Source organism: Protopterus annectens, chromosome 2.part0 (genome assembly GCF_019279795.1).
Source record: "Protopterus annectens isolate FY-2018-M chromosome 2.part0, PAN1.0, whole genome shotgun sequence".
NCBI classification, from domain to species: Eukaryota; Metazoa; Chordata; order Ceratodontiformes; family Protopteridae; genus Protopterus; species Protopterus annectens.
The window spans coordinates 1,933,542,676-1,933,562,491 of record NC_056728.1 but is presented as its reverse complement, the minus strand read 5'-3'; the positions used below and the strand labels follow the sequence as shown (position 1 = coordinate 1,933,562,491).

At 35.5% G+C, this 19,816-nt stretch overlaps 1 protein-coding gene across 1 annotated transcript in view; it reads right to left on the bottom strand.

Moving 5' to 3' along the window:
• LOC122792902 (CUB and sushi domain-containing protein 1-like) overlaps positions 1-19,816 on the bottom strand; it is a 2,387,070-nt gene that overhangs the window by 1,529,376 nt on the left and 837,878 nt on the right. The window contains exon 2 of the mRNA XM_044060460.1: positions 7,974-8,190. Within this exon, the coding sequence (XP_043916395.1) occupies positions 7,974-8,190 (217 nt within the window). The remainder of the gene's footprint in view (positions 1-7,973; positions 8,191-19,816) is intronic.

The window sequence follows — 19,816 nt, the reverse complement described above, 5'->3', positions numbered from 1 at the left end:
TATTTAAAATTCATTATTTGATAAGCATCCTTCTTTACACATTTTAGTATGAAAAATGATAACAGCTGATTTATTATTGAGTGAGATAAGTAGCCTTCACAGAAAAACACACGTAAAACAAATAAAACACCTACAAGTAAGGCATATAAAATTATTTATTTTTTTCTTTATTTTTAGAAATTTTAAGTAGGATAATCAGCTATGACAATGAGGAACACAAGGATAAAATGTACTGCCAATAAGGTGCATCAGAATAAAGTGAATAACTACATGCTAAAAGCACATTCATGCATGGCACATATTTGCATGTCATGTCTAAAGAAGAGCAACACAGAAATTCTTGTGTAAAGCTGTTTAGATGTGCTGCAGGATATAGCATGGGTGTTTTATTTAATATTTAGCTGCAAACCTTTTTATAGGTGCAGAAGAGTATGACTTTAAAAATGCAGGATCTACAGAAATGAAAACAAAACTTGAATGAAAAATTCTTACAAAAGAAAGAGAAAAATATACCGTGGCCAGTGTTCATAGTCAGTTATGCAAATGCATTAATGATTTTGGGGGAGCAGTTTATGCCAGTGTGCAGTCACTTCTAATGTACTTATGCAAATGGACAGATAATGAGATGGAAATGAGGAGTGATATACATCTTTGTATGCTAATGAAGACTGTTTTAAACCATTTGGAAATCAGTTTTTCATTCTTTACTTCATTGGTTGTAGATGCGCTATAAAAAGGGAAGCATTGTCAAATCTACCAGAGTTGAAACTGGTAAAATGATATCACTTTTGGTGTGTTCTGCTATTTCTAGGTCAGAGTTGCTTCACTGGACCATGCCAAAACCACTTGTTCCCAGTGGTGCTAGCCTACCAAGAAGGTAAAAATATAAGCAAAGGATTACTCATTATAACTTTGATAATCAAGAAATCATTGATAGGTTTAGAGCACACAGGGACATTATAAGGGTCTTAATGGGCATGTTTGACCCCCATAGGAGCAATGCTGGAATGCATGGACTTCCTATCCCTGTGGACACCAAAGTATGTATAGTCTTCACTATGCTTGCTGTGGGACATTCCATGAACAGACTGGGGACATGCTGAGTATCTCACAGGCTTCTGTCTCCAGGACCCTGAAGAAGTTCCTGGCTATACTCTTGGCACATGTGAATCAGTATGTCTATTTCCCAGTGTCACCTCAATACCAGTCCGGGAGAATGCATGCATTTTTTGGGTTGGCACATTTCTCTGAGGTACTTGCTGCAATAGATTGCACCCATATTGAAATTAGGGCACATCCTGGTCCACAGGGTGAGTGCACTGCAATAGGCAGGGTGGGCTATTATCCCATAAATTGTCCAGTGGTGTGTGATGCATGGGGCTGCATCACCAGTGTCACTGCCCAGCATCCTGGCAGTGCACTTGATTCCCATACCTGGCAGACCATCTCACTTTACAGCCTCTTCCTGCATGGTAGGATGTTGAATGGTCATCTTGGTAAGTTGAATTTATTTGTTTTTATGTTACTAAAGTATTTATTTATGTTGGACTGTATTCCTGTATAGTAATGCTTATTTTCCTGTTTTGTCTCCCCCCTTCCTCTCTCTCTCTCTCTTTTCTTTTATTTAAGGTGATGCTGAATATCCAGTGGAGCCATGGCTCATGACTCCTGTGAGAAATCCTTCTGCAGCTGTGGTGGAGATATATAACACATCCCTATCCCAGACCTATATTGTCATGAAGTGGTTTTTTAGCCTCTTGAAGAGCTCTTTCTGGTGCCTGGATAAGTCTAGGGGTGCTCTTCAGTATGACCCAGCTACTGTGCAGTGAAGTGACCCATGCTGTTACTGCAGCTCCCATTTCTATTACCACTTTGACTAATGATGACCAGCAGTACTAAGAGACTCCATGTGGTGAAACCTTCATTATAGGCATGTTACCTTCCGTGCAAATTTAATTTTTTTAATTGTATGCCATATACAGCTGCACAGGTTAAGAGACCATGTCTAGTCTAGAACTGTGGCCCAAGACATTCAGTTTTGTGTTTCCTGTTTTTTTTTTCTTTTTTGTAAAGAAAACATAGAGTATAATTGATGCATGCAATGATAGCTGTAGGCTATTATGTGCAGTGAATGGTCTGTTGTCACTGTTCTTTTGACATTCTCTTTCATTTAAAATACTTTTATATTACTGTCTGTTTGCCTTTCTGCTCACAAATTCCTGTTCAGTGATGATGAAAGGCATGAAAACAATAAATAAACAGTTGAACCCGCTGTACTGAATAACTTTTGCTTTTATTATTTATTCACTATGCAGTAGAAAGCAATACTGGCAACAATTACATATTCAGTTATATATGCCATTTCTGTTTACTGATGTCTGTTTTGCTACAAATAACATTGTTTTTAGTGTCATTCAAACTAATGTTGACCTCGCAAACTATCATTTGTGTAGTGAGGAGGGTGCAGTGGCAGCAATTACGTTTTCATGGCAAGATGCTTATTTTAATGCGTCCTTTCTTTATTATGTATTGGACCTGAGAATGTTTACTCATTACAATTGTGTTTTCTTATATGACTGGAACTAGAAGGAATGGTAATCTATGTATCATTTTTTTATCCAGTGTTCACTCATGTACTTAGTAGATGTATCTAGACTTCCCTCCTCCCCACAATCTAATTCAAATTAAATAGGAAGTTCTGTAAATGATTCAAGGTGAAGATGACCACTGACATGGCCTGTGAGGAATGTGCCATGATTGCTCACTGTGAGTACTGACACTACTGTCTTGAGAACCAGTGGTATCATCATGTGATCTCCCACAACATGTATGGACAGTTCTACCTCCCCTGCCCCTTCTTATACTGAGTCCAGCTTGAGTTTGGTATGCCCTGATGCTTGATATGCCACCATACTATATATCAGTGATACCATGGCTTTATCCCTGCCCTGTGCCAATGCAAAGTAGTGTTGGAAATCATCATGTGTACCCAGTAGGAATTCAACCATTTCTAGCTGACTCTCTGCTTCAGTGGTCTGAGCCCTAAGAATGTCACTGCACATTTCTTGTTGGGCAGCCACTGCTTTATGTGTTTCCTGATGTAATTGTAAAATATTCCTGCATCTGGGAACTCTTTGTAAAGGAGTTACTGTGGACAGTGTTGCCTCAGAATGTTTGACATCATTTTCAAAATGTTCTTTGGTGTGTGGAGATACTGGTGTAGACATGCAGGGTTGTTCCTGATGCACAAGCAGAATTAGAATGTCAGCTTGTGTTTGACTTTGTAATGCAGTGTCACATTCTGTAGAGTAAATAACATGTTGTGAGGTGAGAAAAGCTATCACTAAACTTAGAGACTGCTTGTCACTTCTCTCTGGTTGCCTCATAAATATAATTATATTAGCATCACCATCAGCAGTAGCAGACCCAAAACATATTTTGCTGCTGATTTCATCTGTATTTATTGGTACAGTTGAACTCTGTTTCTGATGCCATGCACTCTGCCTTCATTTTCATTAGGCTCATATAGTAATAATGAATTGTGACGTGTTTAATTATGGCTGTCTTTGACATCATTTCATTTTAACTATAAAAAGTATACATTTTAAACCCACTATCAGGAGCTGATGAATGTAAATGCTGATGTATACTCTGGTTTAATGCTACAGTGTCCGTGGTCACTTCTATTTATTCCTGTTCCACCATATTCTGTATCACAGTCATTCCCATTGATGGGCAGATGGTATTTCTCATCTGGTGTTAAATTAATAAGATTTGGAGACCCCCCCCAGTGGTCCTGGAAATTGCATTAGACCTGGCCTTGCTTCTAGGATTTGCTACCATATCATTTGCCCTTTTCTTGCACTTTGCCAGTATCTATTTTTGTCTCCAAATACATTGGTTTCAGCAACTATTTGGCTCCATGCCTTGCTCATCTGGGCTTGTCTGGGCCCCCTTTAGCAAAAATAAGTTTCCCACATGTCCTAATAACTGCCACGAGTAGACAAGTTTCTTTGTGGATAACGTTATCATGTCTGTGCCTTGATCTCTTATTCTCCATCAGTACTACATAGGAAACAAGAGGTGAAAGGGGGAAACAGGCCTACAGGCAGGCATTCGTCACAGCACTGTCACAGCAGAAACCACTGGTCTGCTAGTCCTGACACCCACAGACGTAAATAAATAAACAAACAGAAATGTTAACTAAACTACACATCTATAGCTTATTCAATCATTATGGCATTTACACCAAAAACAGTCTGCACTACTATCTATAATTGTCATGTATTTTTCCATCACTGTCAGTAGCAGAACATCACAGTTATCATACATGACTATATCTATCCTTTACACACACTGAAATTTCTCAAGTACAATAAGCATGTTTCCATGTATGCTCAATCACTACAATACAATAACTTGTTTAATGATCTAATGATCATTTACTAAAATTACAATGTTCTGCATGCCAGGCAGCTTCAACAAATTGACTGAAATTACCAGTTATTCAAAAGGATTAACATACGCACACTACATATCAAAATGTATGAAAGGTGAGCATTTAATAAATAAATGTTACAATAACCGTTACAGTGTCTCTTAATAAATAATAAACTATTTTCTGAAGTTTTGCTTTCTTTGAACTGTTTGCATTATCCAAAGACATTTGTTGCCTATCTCAGCTGTTTTGAATCAATATGATGAATCTCAACCTGTTGGTATGAATTCAGGCTGATTTACATATTTGTTAAGTAAATTAGTGCTACTTTATATGCATGTCTATGAATCATAGTATTATGCAAATGTATCCTGAAATATAGCAGCATATTTCACCATTTTCTCAATTATGAGCGCACGTCATAATGTATGTGAACCTTTTCAAAGAGACACGGATATGCTGTGGATGAATACAAACTTCTCAGCAACAATGTCAAGTTGTCCACGGAGGCACGTGGACTGCCCTAAACTAGATAAACTGAGAATATAGCTCTAAAATTCAAACCTGAATCATCTGTCAAGATGAAAGCAACCTGAAGGTTAATCCCAGCACATCCAGTGCTGTATGTCACACCCTAAAAATGAAACATCATAAATTCATAAAAATAATTTTTCACATGAATGTTGACATTTATTTTTCCCCACCATAATTTAAAAACAAGTCCCACTTCCTTGCATAACACATACTGTAAAAATATCAATAAACATTAACAGTAACAGTTATTAGCCATATATTTAAAAATAATTTATGACACATGGAAAGGACAGGTAATTATTTTCCTTTAAGAAAAAATCAGTATGTGACAAAGCAATTTTGGTTATACCAAACTTGCAAATAGTATCAATACCTGTTCTAATGATCTTGCTAGTGAAAAAAAGGGTGTTGGTAAAGGTGATGTCATGCCTAACATGGAGTAGTTCTAACTCTGCTTAATACACCCCTCACCATACTTCCCTCATTCTGGTCTTGGCTCTTTGAATGATGCCAGCACCAGTGAAAGCAAGAGGCCATGCTCCTAGCTGGTTTGAGAAAGAGAACTTAATTCTTTACCTTTTGCATGACTAATATATGGAGAAGATCCAGGTGTGCACTATTCAGATTATCTGCTAAGAAATTGATATCTGACAGGAGTTGGATGACCACCTGTCAACCCTGACAGGTATAACCCACTCCAGTCAGCAGTACCATCACTGATATGATGATATGCAGAAGTGTAGTGCTGACAAGCTCACTGAATGGATGGACCAGATAACAGCAAGCAGATTTCTAGAGTAAGTTAAATTATTTTCTAAATTCACGTATACCTATAGTACATATATATATATAGTAAAAAAATAAATAAAAAAGGGGTTAAAACACTTCATAACTATATGTACTTCCAGACTCCAATATCTGTACCTAAAAATATATATTTGTGCTGATACTATGAAATGCATAAAAATGAGTACTATATCTATAATCATAAATTGATCTTTTGAAGAAATAGGAATACTAGTACTGTGTTCGGTTATGGTAATAAACAAAAATGGCAAGTAAGAGTATTAAAATAATCTGTGTAGATAACTACGAAAATCTTTTACTACTATTCAAGTATCAATATTGCTGACTGAATATAATAAAGGTATGAAATAAAAGTTTCAGTTTCAGATTTCCCCATTGCAGAGAAAAAGCTGTAACAGGTAAATATTACACGAAGACGGTTTGGGGGCAGATACATAAATATAACTAAAACAACTGCTTAATTTAGTTGTTTATTCATAAGTATTTCTATCTGCATGTACATGGTTGAAATGACACTCACCACACCCTACTCTTACATTCTTCCTAGGTACAGAAGTACATCCTGAATCTCTACCCCATCTGTAAGTATAAGCACTTCCCATACACAAGTTTTTATTCAATAAAGTTTATTTATTGCAGTACTTCAACACCGTGTTGTTAAATTGCATTAAAACAGTATTGTGTGGATTTGTTGTTTTTTTTTTTGTATCTCCCCATCTTTTTATCTTACTTTATCTTTCACCTTTTTTATTTTGCTTATTTCCCCTATATATATATATATATATATATATATATATATATATCTATATAGATTATATATATATATATCTATATATATATATATATATATATATATATATATATATATACACACATCTTCCAATCCTTCAGAAGCAAATGGACTTCCTGGGCTAAGGGCACATCACCCTATGCCCATCTGAGAATGTTTTTGCAGAGTTGGGTTGGAGGTGCCAGCCCTGCAGGCACTCTAGCATGTGGCAGCCTGGCAAGCCTCATAGAATGGGGGCTTTGGAGTTATTTGAGGTAGTGGGCAGGAGAACTCAGCCACTCGAAGACTCTCTTCAGTGTGCAGCAGACAGACTATCCCAGTTGATGCCAACCACTGCACCAACACAGGCCACTACCCCCTCAACATTTTGGTCCTTCTGGGGACTGGGATTTTGACTGGCATTTTCTCATGCCTTAATCCCTTACATTTCTCCTTCACCCTGTTGCTTATTTCTCACCCATGTTACCCTCTTATAAAAAAAAAAAAAAGAAAGAAAATGAAAAAATAGAGGGGGTCTATCCCTTGACAAAAACATATTGCCCACTTACTCCCATATCCTCTAGCACAAACCCTCTTGATGCATCCCTTGTGTGTTAAACCCTTTATTTTGTCTCCCCTTTTTCCATCTTTCCTATCACCCCCTTTTACTCCTTAACAAAACTAGCAAGGTGTCCACAAACATTTACCCCGTGTAAAAAAGTTATACCCCCTTTTCTTTTTCTTAAAAAAGGTCTTTGCTACTGTGTAGTCCACAGCTTTTCTAAAATTCTCAGCTATGCTTGCCCATGATATGCCATGCAATTTCAAAAGGATAAACCTTGTGTCATGTATTTCTTTGTTAAAAGTGGGCATGTTTATAGAAATTGTTTCACCTTTCCATATTAATCTGAAATGTATTTTGCTGACCTTATTTGCATAGCCATGTAGTGACACATTTCGCGCATGATTGTTCCTTACTTGCAAAGTACCAGACTATGAATACTGGACTATGACTCTGTTTTCCACACCAAACCTCTGCACATTCCAGTCTTTTATAGTTGACAATACTTAATACTCAATTTAACTGACACAAGGAGGATAGAAAAGTTATGTTACCAATTTATACAGTCAACAGTAGCAACCTCACACCCTTATTGCAAGAAGGTTGTCGAACATAAGGTCTAAATGCTGAGCCTGATATTTGGAAGGTATGTGTTCATATGCTAGTTCTTTTGTAACAAACAATGCTCAATTCTGTTTAAAAATCATGTAAACAAACAAAAAAATACCACTTATTTTATCCTTTGCAGTCCACATCAAGATAAAAAAATTAGTTATCCAATGATAATGATACCTTCTGTAACTGACATATTGAAACACAAATATAAAACAGAATAATAAAAATAAACACGCATGCTACCTTACCTCATTTTTAAATTCCCCTGTAGTGGCTGCCCATCAAAAACTGACAAAATATCAAAGTCTTCCTCCAAAGCAAATGTGTGAAAGGATAACTGTATTCTGTTACGTTCTCCAGTGATAATTATCCAGGTGCAGTTGGCATAGTTTGGATAGCCATGAGGAAATCCTGGACTTTCGATACTTCCATTTGTGCCTTGAACCAATCCCCCACAGTTTTCACCTAAAATAATTAAAAATCACATATTAGCCTACATGATCAAAAAAACAAATAAATAAATAGATAAAATAAACACTGACATTACAATATCACTTCCTAGCACAATGCAATAATCATTACATGTTAAGATTTTAAAATGCCTAATATTATAGTTTATATGAGGTTTCACAGCAATATTTTCTTAAAAGTTATGCTTATAATCAGCATGCGAACTCAAAAAAATATGTGTAGCATTTTAATGTTTGCTAATTAGGAGGATTAAATCCTGCAATATGTATTTATTGTGTTACTCAGCTGCTTGGTAACCAGGTGACTTACTGTATTTTTCACAGCCAGTTTTGGACCATAACGTATCCCCTAAAGGCATGGCTAACTACTACACAGAGTGTAAAACAGCTGATTAACAATAGCATTTTGAAGGTAGTCAGAAAACAAAGTACAAAGAGAAAAAACTCATTCTTCTTGGTGAACTCAAACACTCAACAGATCATGTCCTGTGAGGACTAAACAGAAAAAGAGACCCTACTATTGTAAAACAAAAACATTATAATTGTACAATGAAACTGGATTACAAACATTTACAAGAAGAACATTTGCAGAAATATGCAAATTATCTGTTTCATTTATACTGTACAATTACTTTTGATTGCATAACCCTTTATTAATTATGATTTTTTAGAAATGGAATAGCAAATGAAAAACAAAAGTAATATTACTAGAAACTGTATAAGGTATGATAAAATGGAACTACAAATAAACAGATATGATTATACATCAGATAACTATGATATTGTTGTGACTGATGTGCCAGGGAACAATATTTTATGTTTTCTTTTCACTGAAGAGCAAAAGAACTGAAGAACTACCCTGCATGTCTGTCTAAAAATTCTAAGCAATTGTTTTTGAATAAAGGAAATTATATTTTAAACAAGTCTCATGTATAGAACAGAAGAATATGAGGTCATAAGAAACAGTGGCATTGTGATTCTTTATTCAGGTAGCTTTTGTTCACAGATTTATTGTTATCTAATTATACATAATCTGACATCCCAAACATTCATACAATTTAGTAGATGGCAGCCAAATGAATACTTTTTGAATTGAACTAATTTTCTCAAACTAGGTAATGTATGTAAAACGAATACTCTACCTTAGGAAATACCTTTTTTAACTTAATCATATGATAATTCTGCTTTTATGTATATATTCTGTATATGTTATTGCATTTACTGTCTGTAACACTGTCCCTACTTCTGTACCAATTAATGTTTATATTTTTTCTGTATATATGTTCTTGTTGGAGATTTTCTCCAGGGGCCTCTACTGAAAATGGACTCTTTTAGGCCCAGTGGACTTTCCCGGTAAACAAATGCAATAAATAAATAAATAAAGGCAGATAACAAATGCAGTCTGGGACAAACTAGGTTGTTCCGGTCCCTCGAGTAAGGGAGTAAAGGGGTGTGGGGAGGGTATAGTGGTAGAAAGGAAGGTAAAGATTGCAGTTGGTTAGGATAGTGGGTTTGTGGTAGTGAAAGGGTTAAGGAAAGAGGGAGATGTAAAAGGAAGTGAGGTAGGAGTAGGTGGGACTTCTGACAGTACTAAGGGTTTGGGATTAGAGGAAGTAGGCACATTTGGTGTGAGTTGGTGGCCCTCCCACCCTCCTCTTTTATATATGGATGGTGGAGGTGGGCAATTTGAGGCGGAGAAGAGGGACAGGATTGTTCTCTTCTGTTCCCCCTCTAAAGAAGGTGTATTGGTTCATGGTTTTGGTATGGTGTGAGGTGATTAGGTACGCTGCCTCTTTATGTGGGTGATTAGGTACACTGCCCCGGTGGAGAAGGTATCAAGATGAGTTGGTACGCTGCCTTGAGGTAAAGTTTGTCCAGGGTGAGTGGTGACGCTGTCCGGAGATCATCGTTGTTGAAGAAGTTAATTAATGTTGGTTTTTGTGTACATAGTTCATTGTATAATACATTTTAATAAAGGTCATCATATGTCTTTTTGTGTGTAATGTAGTTATTTAAGGGGGGATGGGACAATATTAGGTGGACGAAGGAGATACAGATAAATGCTGACCAAGAGGCAGATGGTTTTATTGTTTCTAGTATTGCATGAAGAGTGGTCCTAAATATATATATATATATATATATATATATATATATATATATATATAGATATACACATATATCTTCTGAATAAGGAAGCATGTTCTGGAACAGAAAACTATACAGTATACTATAAGAAGGAGAATAATTCAAGATGAAGTAAATAAAAATATCCATTTTTGAAAGCTACTTGTTAAAGAAAAATGCTGTGCAAAGAAAGAGTTTGTCTGTAGTGCAGACTCAAATTTGATTATATTAAGTAAGTATGTATAGGTGAAAAGCACCCTCAAGGCATGTAGCAACCTCATTAGGATCTAATGACCCTACACCCCACAGAAAAAAATCTGACATTTTCAAGTCATGTGAAAATGCCATATGGGGCTTCTTGCCTCCCCTAAATAGCAGATGCACTGGTTTTACTTCTTTTTTTCTATACCCAGTGAAGTACCTGCTGCTATTTAAAGAAACTTCAGCCAAACTAGGGATAACTATATGTCTGATTCAACCATTTATATTTAGGTTACATTTATTTTCATTCTTCTACAAAATAAGCCACACAGGCAAAGGTTAATTCAACACACACACACACACACACACACACACACACACACACACCTATATATGTATCTATCTAGGAAATTGAAGTAGTCAGATTAAACTAAGGTACAAAATTTCACACAGGATGTAAGCAGATATCAGAAGTGAACCTGAATCCTACAGTTGTGACATACAAAGTTTAACACTAAACATATCTCCTGCCATATCATGATGTATCATAAAAACTGAGCATCTTAACCTATCTGTAAAAAATGTGCAAATACAATTTACTTATTCAAATAAAAATGTTAAAACAAGAAACAGTAAGATAAAATTCAATTATTCAAGCAAATAAATAAAGCAATAAATAAATAAATGCATACATAAATAAACTACACAAGATAATAACATATATTTTATGCATTTATTGTTATTATTAGTTGAATGAACTGGTCACACAATGCAAGTACAATTGTCTAACTGGACACCTGAGGTGGTATTCATATTAATAAGGGAAGGCAGAATGGATTCCTCCTACTATCTTGATAAATAACACTGGAGGGCTGTTGATAGCTGGAAGGAGGGCCAAAATAAAGGATGAGAAGAGAAATGGAGAAATCCTGACTGGTGAAGGTACTGAAAAGGACAATGTGCTATCATTTCACCAGGACAATTTGGTATCAATACACCAAGACAATGTGGTATCATTACCCCAGGACACTTTGGTATCATTACACCAGGACAACGTGGTATCATAACCCCAGGACAACGTTGTATCATTACACCAGGACAATTTTGTATCACTACCCAGGACAATGTGGTATCATCACCCCAGGACAAATTGTTATCATTACACCAGGACAATGTGGTATCATTACACCAGGACAATGTGGTATCATTATACCAGGACAATGTAGTATCATTATACCAGGACAATGTGGTATCATTATACCAGGACAATGTGGTATCATTACACCAGGACAATGTGGTATCATTACACCAGGACAATGTGGTATCTTTACACCAGGACAATGTGGTATCATTATACCAGGACAATGTGGTATCATTACACCAGGACAATGTGGTATCATAACACCAGGACAATGTGGTATCATTACTCCATACCAGGATGCCGATTAATAAGTTGCATAATGCAGCTTTGGATGACACTATTTTGAAAGCCTTCATGAATAAGGAGGAATCAGAAGATGACAGCACTATATCCTGGGAAGATGTTATGGAAAAGTACAATTTCTCGTAGGATGGCTTTTAGGAATAGAAGAGGAAAAGATTACAGTCATGAGATACTGAAATTGTAATGCTACCAGGGACTCTTTCAGGGAATGTTGTCAAGTGGACATGTGTTTGTTTCACTTCCACTAAGCCTAGTATTCCAGATTCATTAAAAGTCAAACTGTTTAACAGAAGACCAAGCAGGACTGATACATTCAAATCTATTATGTCCAGATGCAAGACCTGTTCTTGTCATATCTGTCAGCAGTCTACATTCAAATAGTCAAGAAGTTTGAAGACTTGCATATTAACAGTCATTTAGAGATATAATGTCCAGACCTGACTATTTACAGTCCAGAGGATGTCTGGAGGGAAAGGTATATAACTAATTAAGGAAGAGCTGCGACAGAATGCATGAGGATTCCAATCTCAGCATTTTGGAATATAGGAATACTCCATTCCAAAGAATGAATTTTTCACATACATATGTGCAAAACAAATATGTCATAGTTAAACTTTGAGGAATTAAGATTGATTACTATTGTTGCAACTAGTCCAGTCACAAAAAAAGTAGGTATTCTGGGAACTGTGATGGTCAAAAATGCAGAAAAAGCAAGAATTACATCACCACATCAACAATAAATGCTGTTGTTCAGCGGGAGGTATCATTTACTGAACTGCTGTATGTTAGATATGCTAACCTTAATAGTGCCCTGCCCCTAACCTTAATTGTACATCTTATTTTAAGCAAAAAAAGAAACATTCTGTTACCCTTCCACTAAAAGTGATACCTGGCATACAAACAAACAAATAAACACAATACTAACTCTAGCCCTTGACTAACCCTTACTTTATCCCTAACCCACACTCTCACACATCTGACCGCTTACCTGATCGTAACTCTGATCCTCACCCACACACATTCATGCACACAATAAGCCTTTCCCCTTACCTAAGTCCTACACTAGCACTAAACACACACACACACACACACACACACACACACACACACACACACACACACACACACACACACACACACACACACACACACACAAAATACTAAACCTATCCCCTTACCTAAATCCTACTCCAGCACTAAACACACACACACACACACACACACACACACACACACACACACACACACACACACACACACACACACACACACACACACACACACAATACTAAATCTATCCCCTTACCTAAATCCTACTCCAGCACTAAACACAGACACACACACACACACACACACACACACACACACACACACACACACACACACACACACACACACAATACTAAATTTATCCCTTTCCTGTAACTCCTGTTCTGGCATTAAACACACACATGTGCCCAAAATACTCTTCCCTTCCACAAAGTCACTAAAATCTGTCCTTCTCAAAAATTGCTCTACAGTGGTCATTGCTTTGTCACACAAATAAGTGTTTATCTCAGTGAACTATAGAGATAGATAGATAGATAGATAGATAGATAGATAGATAGATAGGTCGATAGATAGGTAGATAGATAGATGGCTCCCTATTGAAATGCCGAATGCCTACAAGCTGAAAAAAAACCCCAGAAAACACAGAACAGTAAATTTCTTTAAACTTCTTTTTGTGCAGGGTGGGGGGCAAGTCCATCCCTGACCCCCCAATATGGCAGGTTAGAAGCACTGCACACCCACCAAACTTATACATATCAACTCCCACATTGCCGTACCTCAGAGAAAAGGGAATATAGATCTTTTGGCTATTCAGTCTCTATATTTTGGGAATCTCTTTAGTCAGAGATATGTACCTTTATAAAATACTTATATACCATTATCACTCATACCGTATGCAGTTATACAGTTATTAAATATCTTCATTTTTTTCTGGAACTTTTTCTTTGATATATGCCATCATCTTTTCTGAAAGACCTTTCTGTGCTAAGGTATATGACAAAATTTAAATAGACTATCCCTCAGCCATCTCTAATGTTTCACAAAGGAGATCAGTAAATAAAACCCAGCCTTTAAGAGGATGAAGGTACATGTACATTTGATAAATAGACAGCACAACAGAAAAATAAGTAGCATGTTTTATACAGTCATAAAATCACTAGTAAAATGCAAGGAAAACCCAACACAATGCCTTTCATGTAGTTAAATTATCATGAAAGACTTGTTTTAAACACATACACAAGTGTCTATTTTATATACATAAATATATATATATATATATATATATATATATATATATATATATATATATATATACATACACACACACACACACACACACACACACACACACACACACACACACACAAAATCAATGGACATGTTGTCTCATGTGATATGTTATGAAACACATGAAAAACTTTGAATCACATAACTAAATTGAATACCCACTTATTTCCTGCTGAAGGTATCAGAACTTAACATTTTTTGCACAACCATTATTTTAAAATTGAACTGTTTATTTTTTACCTATCAGATGGACCAGCCTAAACCTGCTTAAATATTTAAGTGAAATAATATTGTATCTGTAGTGATATATTTTGTATCAACCATTTTGAAATCACATATTTATAAAGATGCCTAAACAGCTGTTGCTGATTGGTTGCTTTTATAGTTAGCTATTTAGTCCTCAGAAAATATTCTTCATTTTTAATTTGCCTCTGTGGAGTGCTTCATTTGTATCAATGGGATAATTTGTCTCTTTCTTCCTTCATGACTTCTTAATATCTAACATGATTACAAGCATAAATGGCATGTATGTGACACTAATGAGATCAGCTGGGAGCAATTAATTGCTTATCAGTTATACATATATGGCTGCATACCGAGAAAGAAAACATGCTATGCTCTGTATATGATTTCACAGATAAATACAGCAAGATATTTGAAAAAATATATGATGCTGTCTACTGCACTCCTTGTATATACACTGTGTGTGTGTGCATCTGTCTGTGTGTATGTATGAATGCATATGTGGGTGTATGTACACATGCATACATACTTAATTGTGTGTTTTTTTTTTTCTTTTTTTGAGGTGTGTGTCATTTTGTCTACTAGCCTCTCTCGCTTAACACCTGATAGCATATTTTATTAATTTGATATTTTCAAACTTCTTATGATAAGTAGTTTGAATTGATAACACATCATTAATTTTCCTGCATGTGTCACATATTTATCCAATATATTGCAAAGTCTTGTTTGAATTTTCTGAAATGCGTAGGGTATAAGGACTTAAACTCAGCTTGTATTCTGTGTACTCCAGATAATAATTTTATGTTAGATTTCTGTGGGTAAGCATTTAGTGATTTAATAGATTAATTTAGACAACTGCTATATTATAAACATAACACCTGCTCTTTTAATGTGATATTATATATTATTTTGCTTAAATCATTCATATGAACTCAGCTTGCGTCGACTTTATGTTGTTTGTGTAAGGACATCCATGCATTTGATTCACCTTTTCATTTTACATTTGAACAGAATGTCCTGAAGTCATTTTGATTTTGGAAACCTTAATGTGCCTTTGTAATTTGTCTAAGAATTCATAACACATTCTTTCTGCTTGCAAGATTTAAGTATATACCCCCCAAAGAAAATCGTATTCCTTCTATCTACTCCTGTTTGATTCTCTCGGAGGGTGTATTTGAAACAATAAAAATATTGGGTTCGTTATTTATCACAGGAAGTCTATTGTCTTTCTAAGTATGTTGCAATTGTCACTGTGAGTAACCGTTAGCAGATTTGCCCAAGAGTGTAATGGGCACTGGATAGGGGCAAAAGCTGTCTATTATAGAAGATTAATGCTTTCAGTTATGATGTCCTGCCTTTTCAAGTTCACGCCTCACCATTTCTCTATATTTCTCTGAGGTTCTTAATGAAGAAAAGTAGTATTAAGTCATATTTATTAGCTGTATCCCCAAACCCTCTTAGTGATAAGAGATAATGCACCCCCATAATAGCTTCCATCAGGAAACATGACCACTCCTTCCAGAAACACTACGTAAACTTATTCAGCAGCACTGCATATGTCTGCCCTACCATACTAAAAGCAGACAGGCAAAAGATACAAGCACAGTGTTAGACCAGAACCACTGAACCATTGAAGTGCAATTTCTGGCCTGTGAGCCTTTCTATACATATAGGAAACATCTTGGTGCTGTGTCTTAAATGTGTTGATGCCATGAAGACATTCAGCACTATACTAATTAAATAAGCAGTATAGCTTTGGACACTCTCAGGATCAGAGATTATGAAGGAATACCAAAAGTGGCAAGATTCCATCCTTTAAACATTACCTTAAAAGTTCTTGACCTCATTCAATACAACCAGTCAGTGTACAGCTACCCATCCATTTTCATGTATAATATTGCAAAATCCTTCCATAGCTACAGTGACCTGTCTACATACATTTTCTTAACTACTTTCATCTACACATTTGATTTCATTGACAGTTGCTCAGCAGGCAGAATTCTTACCCTTCTACAGTTATAGTAGATCTCTCTCCCTCTGTGTGTGCGTGTGTGTAGACATATATATATATATATATATATATATATATATATATATATATATATATATATATATATATATATTTTATATATATTGAAATAAGCACTCGTTTAAATTTGTGGCATAGCCACCTAAGCTAATAAAAAATAATTCAATTATTCTTATTCTTCTAAGGAAAAATCCTTCTAGTAATCTACTGTCTGGGATAACTGTGTATTAAAATCAATAAAATACACATTTTATATATGTGTGTGTGTATACGATGGGGGACATTGTCTCATCCCCTCACTCCTCTATATTAATGACCAAATCCTGCAACAGTGATGGAGGGAGCACTATACTCCAGGAATAATTCTTTATTATGGTGCCTTGAATTCATTTAAAATAAAAGAACAAAGTTCTGCAGCACAAAAAGTGTGGGGTTGGGGAAATAGGGGTGTATGGACCCCCTCCCCCACTCACCCACAAACAAACACACACACACACACACACACACACACACACACACACACACACACACACACACACAGACACATACACACACATACACACACACACACGCATGCACACACACACATATATACACACAGACACACACACACACACACACACACACACACACACACACACACACACACACACACACGCGCGTGCACGCACACACACTATCTTAACCTTAACAAACTCTCCCATGTTGACTTCCCACTAAGAAACATACTTACATATGCAATCACACACAAACACACATGCACACATCCCCAAACACTACCTGTTTGCTAATCTTACTGGCACTTACCTCTAATGTGATACTTTATGCAGCTGAACATTTCTCTGAATTGCTTGGCTCCATAAATGCCTTATTGCAGGCATTTCTGATGGACAGCACATGGCTAACTGGTATAGGCTGCTGCCCTAGAATGCCTCATTAATATTTGTGGTTAGCCATGGAGACAGCCCACCACCATGCTGCCCATTTTCATGTTGCAGCACTATGTTGGGACTATCTCTAAATCGGAATTGGTTACCGCAAAATGTACGCCAGTAGTACACCTCATTGCAACCTTTAAATGTGGAGCCTTGTTTTAATTGTCTGAAGACATCTGTTTTTAAATACATTGTCCAGGCATGTTATTGACAGCTTTGTATATTCAGACTCAGCCACTTGACAAAATGTCAGCAAAACAAATAAATATAAATATGTTATTAATAAACGAATAGTAATACGCTCCCACCGAAGCAAATACCTCTTCGCTTGTAAATAGTATAATAACTGTAAATCCAAGTAAAACAGCAAAGAGGTAAATGAGATACTGCAGTAATTCCAACATGCACCATGTGCATAGAAGAAACGTTAAAATCCGTATAAGTAAAACAATACCAGCTTTTATTGAGTATACAAGGTAAGCGCTTTCACATAAGTTTCATCAGACCGTTAAAATTTGAATACCACTTGCTATCCTCATATATATATCACATGACTTAAGCTAATTAAACAATTTCACATTTAAAGTAAAATTCTGCCCTATTCACATATACACGCAATATTGTTTAAAATCTTATTAAGACAATGCGCCTTACTTTCAAAATGCTTCTTCCTTCCTTACTCAATCCAAAATCGTATAAAATATATATATCGCTTATATCCATATGTAATTAAAACTTCATGACTAAATGGGTTTATGGAGCTTATTGCACTATATGTGCTATTAAAAACCTTTCATATTAACGCTTCATAATAGATAAAAACAAATAGCTATGTTAGTGCATTTAGCTATTTGTGTTAAAGTACAGGTCTATTCAGATTGTGTAAGTATCATATATATGTATAGCAATAAAATGAAATAATAAAAACCATTAAACTATGCATTTATGCAATTCTCTCACAATAAATTAAGACAGTGGAGCTAACCGATAACATCTTCCTCTCACATTCACACTGCATATCCAGTTGTCACATGGAAGCTGGTGACAGTATTTATAAGTGCTTATTGTCAGCTTGTATTATTAAACTATTCATATTCACCAAACTTCATATTTATTCCGATGTTTGATCAGTCTCTTATATCTTAAAAAATTTTTATTATTAGATGAATGCACTTTAACCACTCATTCATTGCCGCATTAGCTAGTCTTTACTGCAAATACAGGCAAAAACGTTACACTGAACAACTCTTCATGAATTAAAGGTTCTTTTTTTGAAATTAAGAATTAAAATGCATTCAGATGTACATGACTATTAAATTCCTTAAATATTTCGCTAGAAGTCAAAATATTGACGCTCCACTATTTCCTTTTTTAAAATGCATCAATATAAATGTCTTTTGTATATATAATAATATGAGCAAATATCTAACATTATGCCTTACTGCTTGCAAGTCATAAATCATGCATCACATTCAACGACTTTTCTACTTCCCATTAGGAAGTTATTTGTATAGTAATTATTTCCCAAACTACACATATATATAGTATTGCATAAATATGCTGTTATATTCATTATATTATAATAGGCTTGTACTTTCTCTAACTAATTGTTATATAAAGGTAATTTCATACAAAATCTCTATCATTACTTAATAACTAAATATAAAAAATTATTATTTGGATATAGTAAATGACATTAATCACTTATTCAAGTGTCTAGCTCTAAGAATGGGTTTAATAGAAACTCTTTCATTGAGACCTTTACCTTTATCTGCCCTCAATCTAATAATCCAATTGATTTCTTTCTTTTCAGTGTTGTTGCGTATATTCCCTTCTCTTATAATGGGGACTATGTGATCTATAACCATAAACCGGAATGTATGATCTTGTCCTTGAATCATGGTATGTTTTGCAAGAGCATTAAATTTGTATCTTATCCTGATGGCATATAGATGTTCCCCTATCCTGGTATGGGACATCCTGTCAGTCTTTCCGACATAGAATGACTGGCATTTCTGACAGACAGCCAAATACACCACATGCTTAGTTTCACAGTTAGCAGATACATAAAATTGATAACTATGTCCTGTATCTGGATGTGCATAACTATCCCCTGTTTCAATATACATACAATAATTGCATCTCCCACAGCAGTGAGTACCAGTGTAAGGTGGATTACTAGCTTTAATTGTGGGATGGCAAAACAGGTTTTTAAGATTTGACTTATTCTTATAATGGAATCTAGGTGTCTCACCTACTATGTGCTTTATTTCATCATCACTTGTTAATATGCGTCAATGTCTACTAA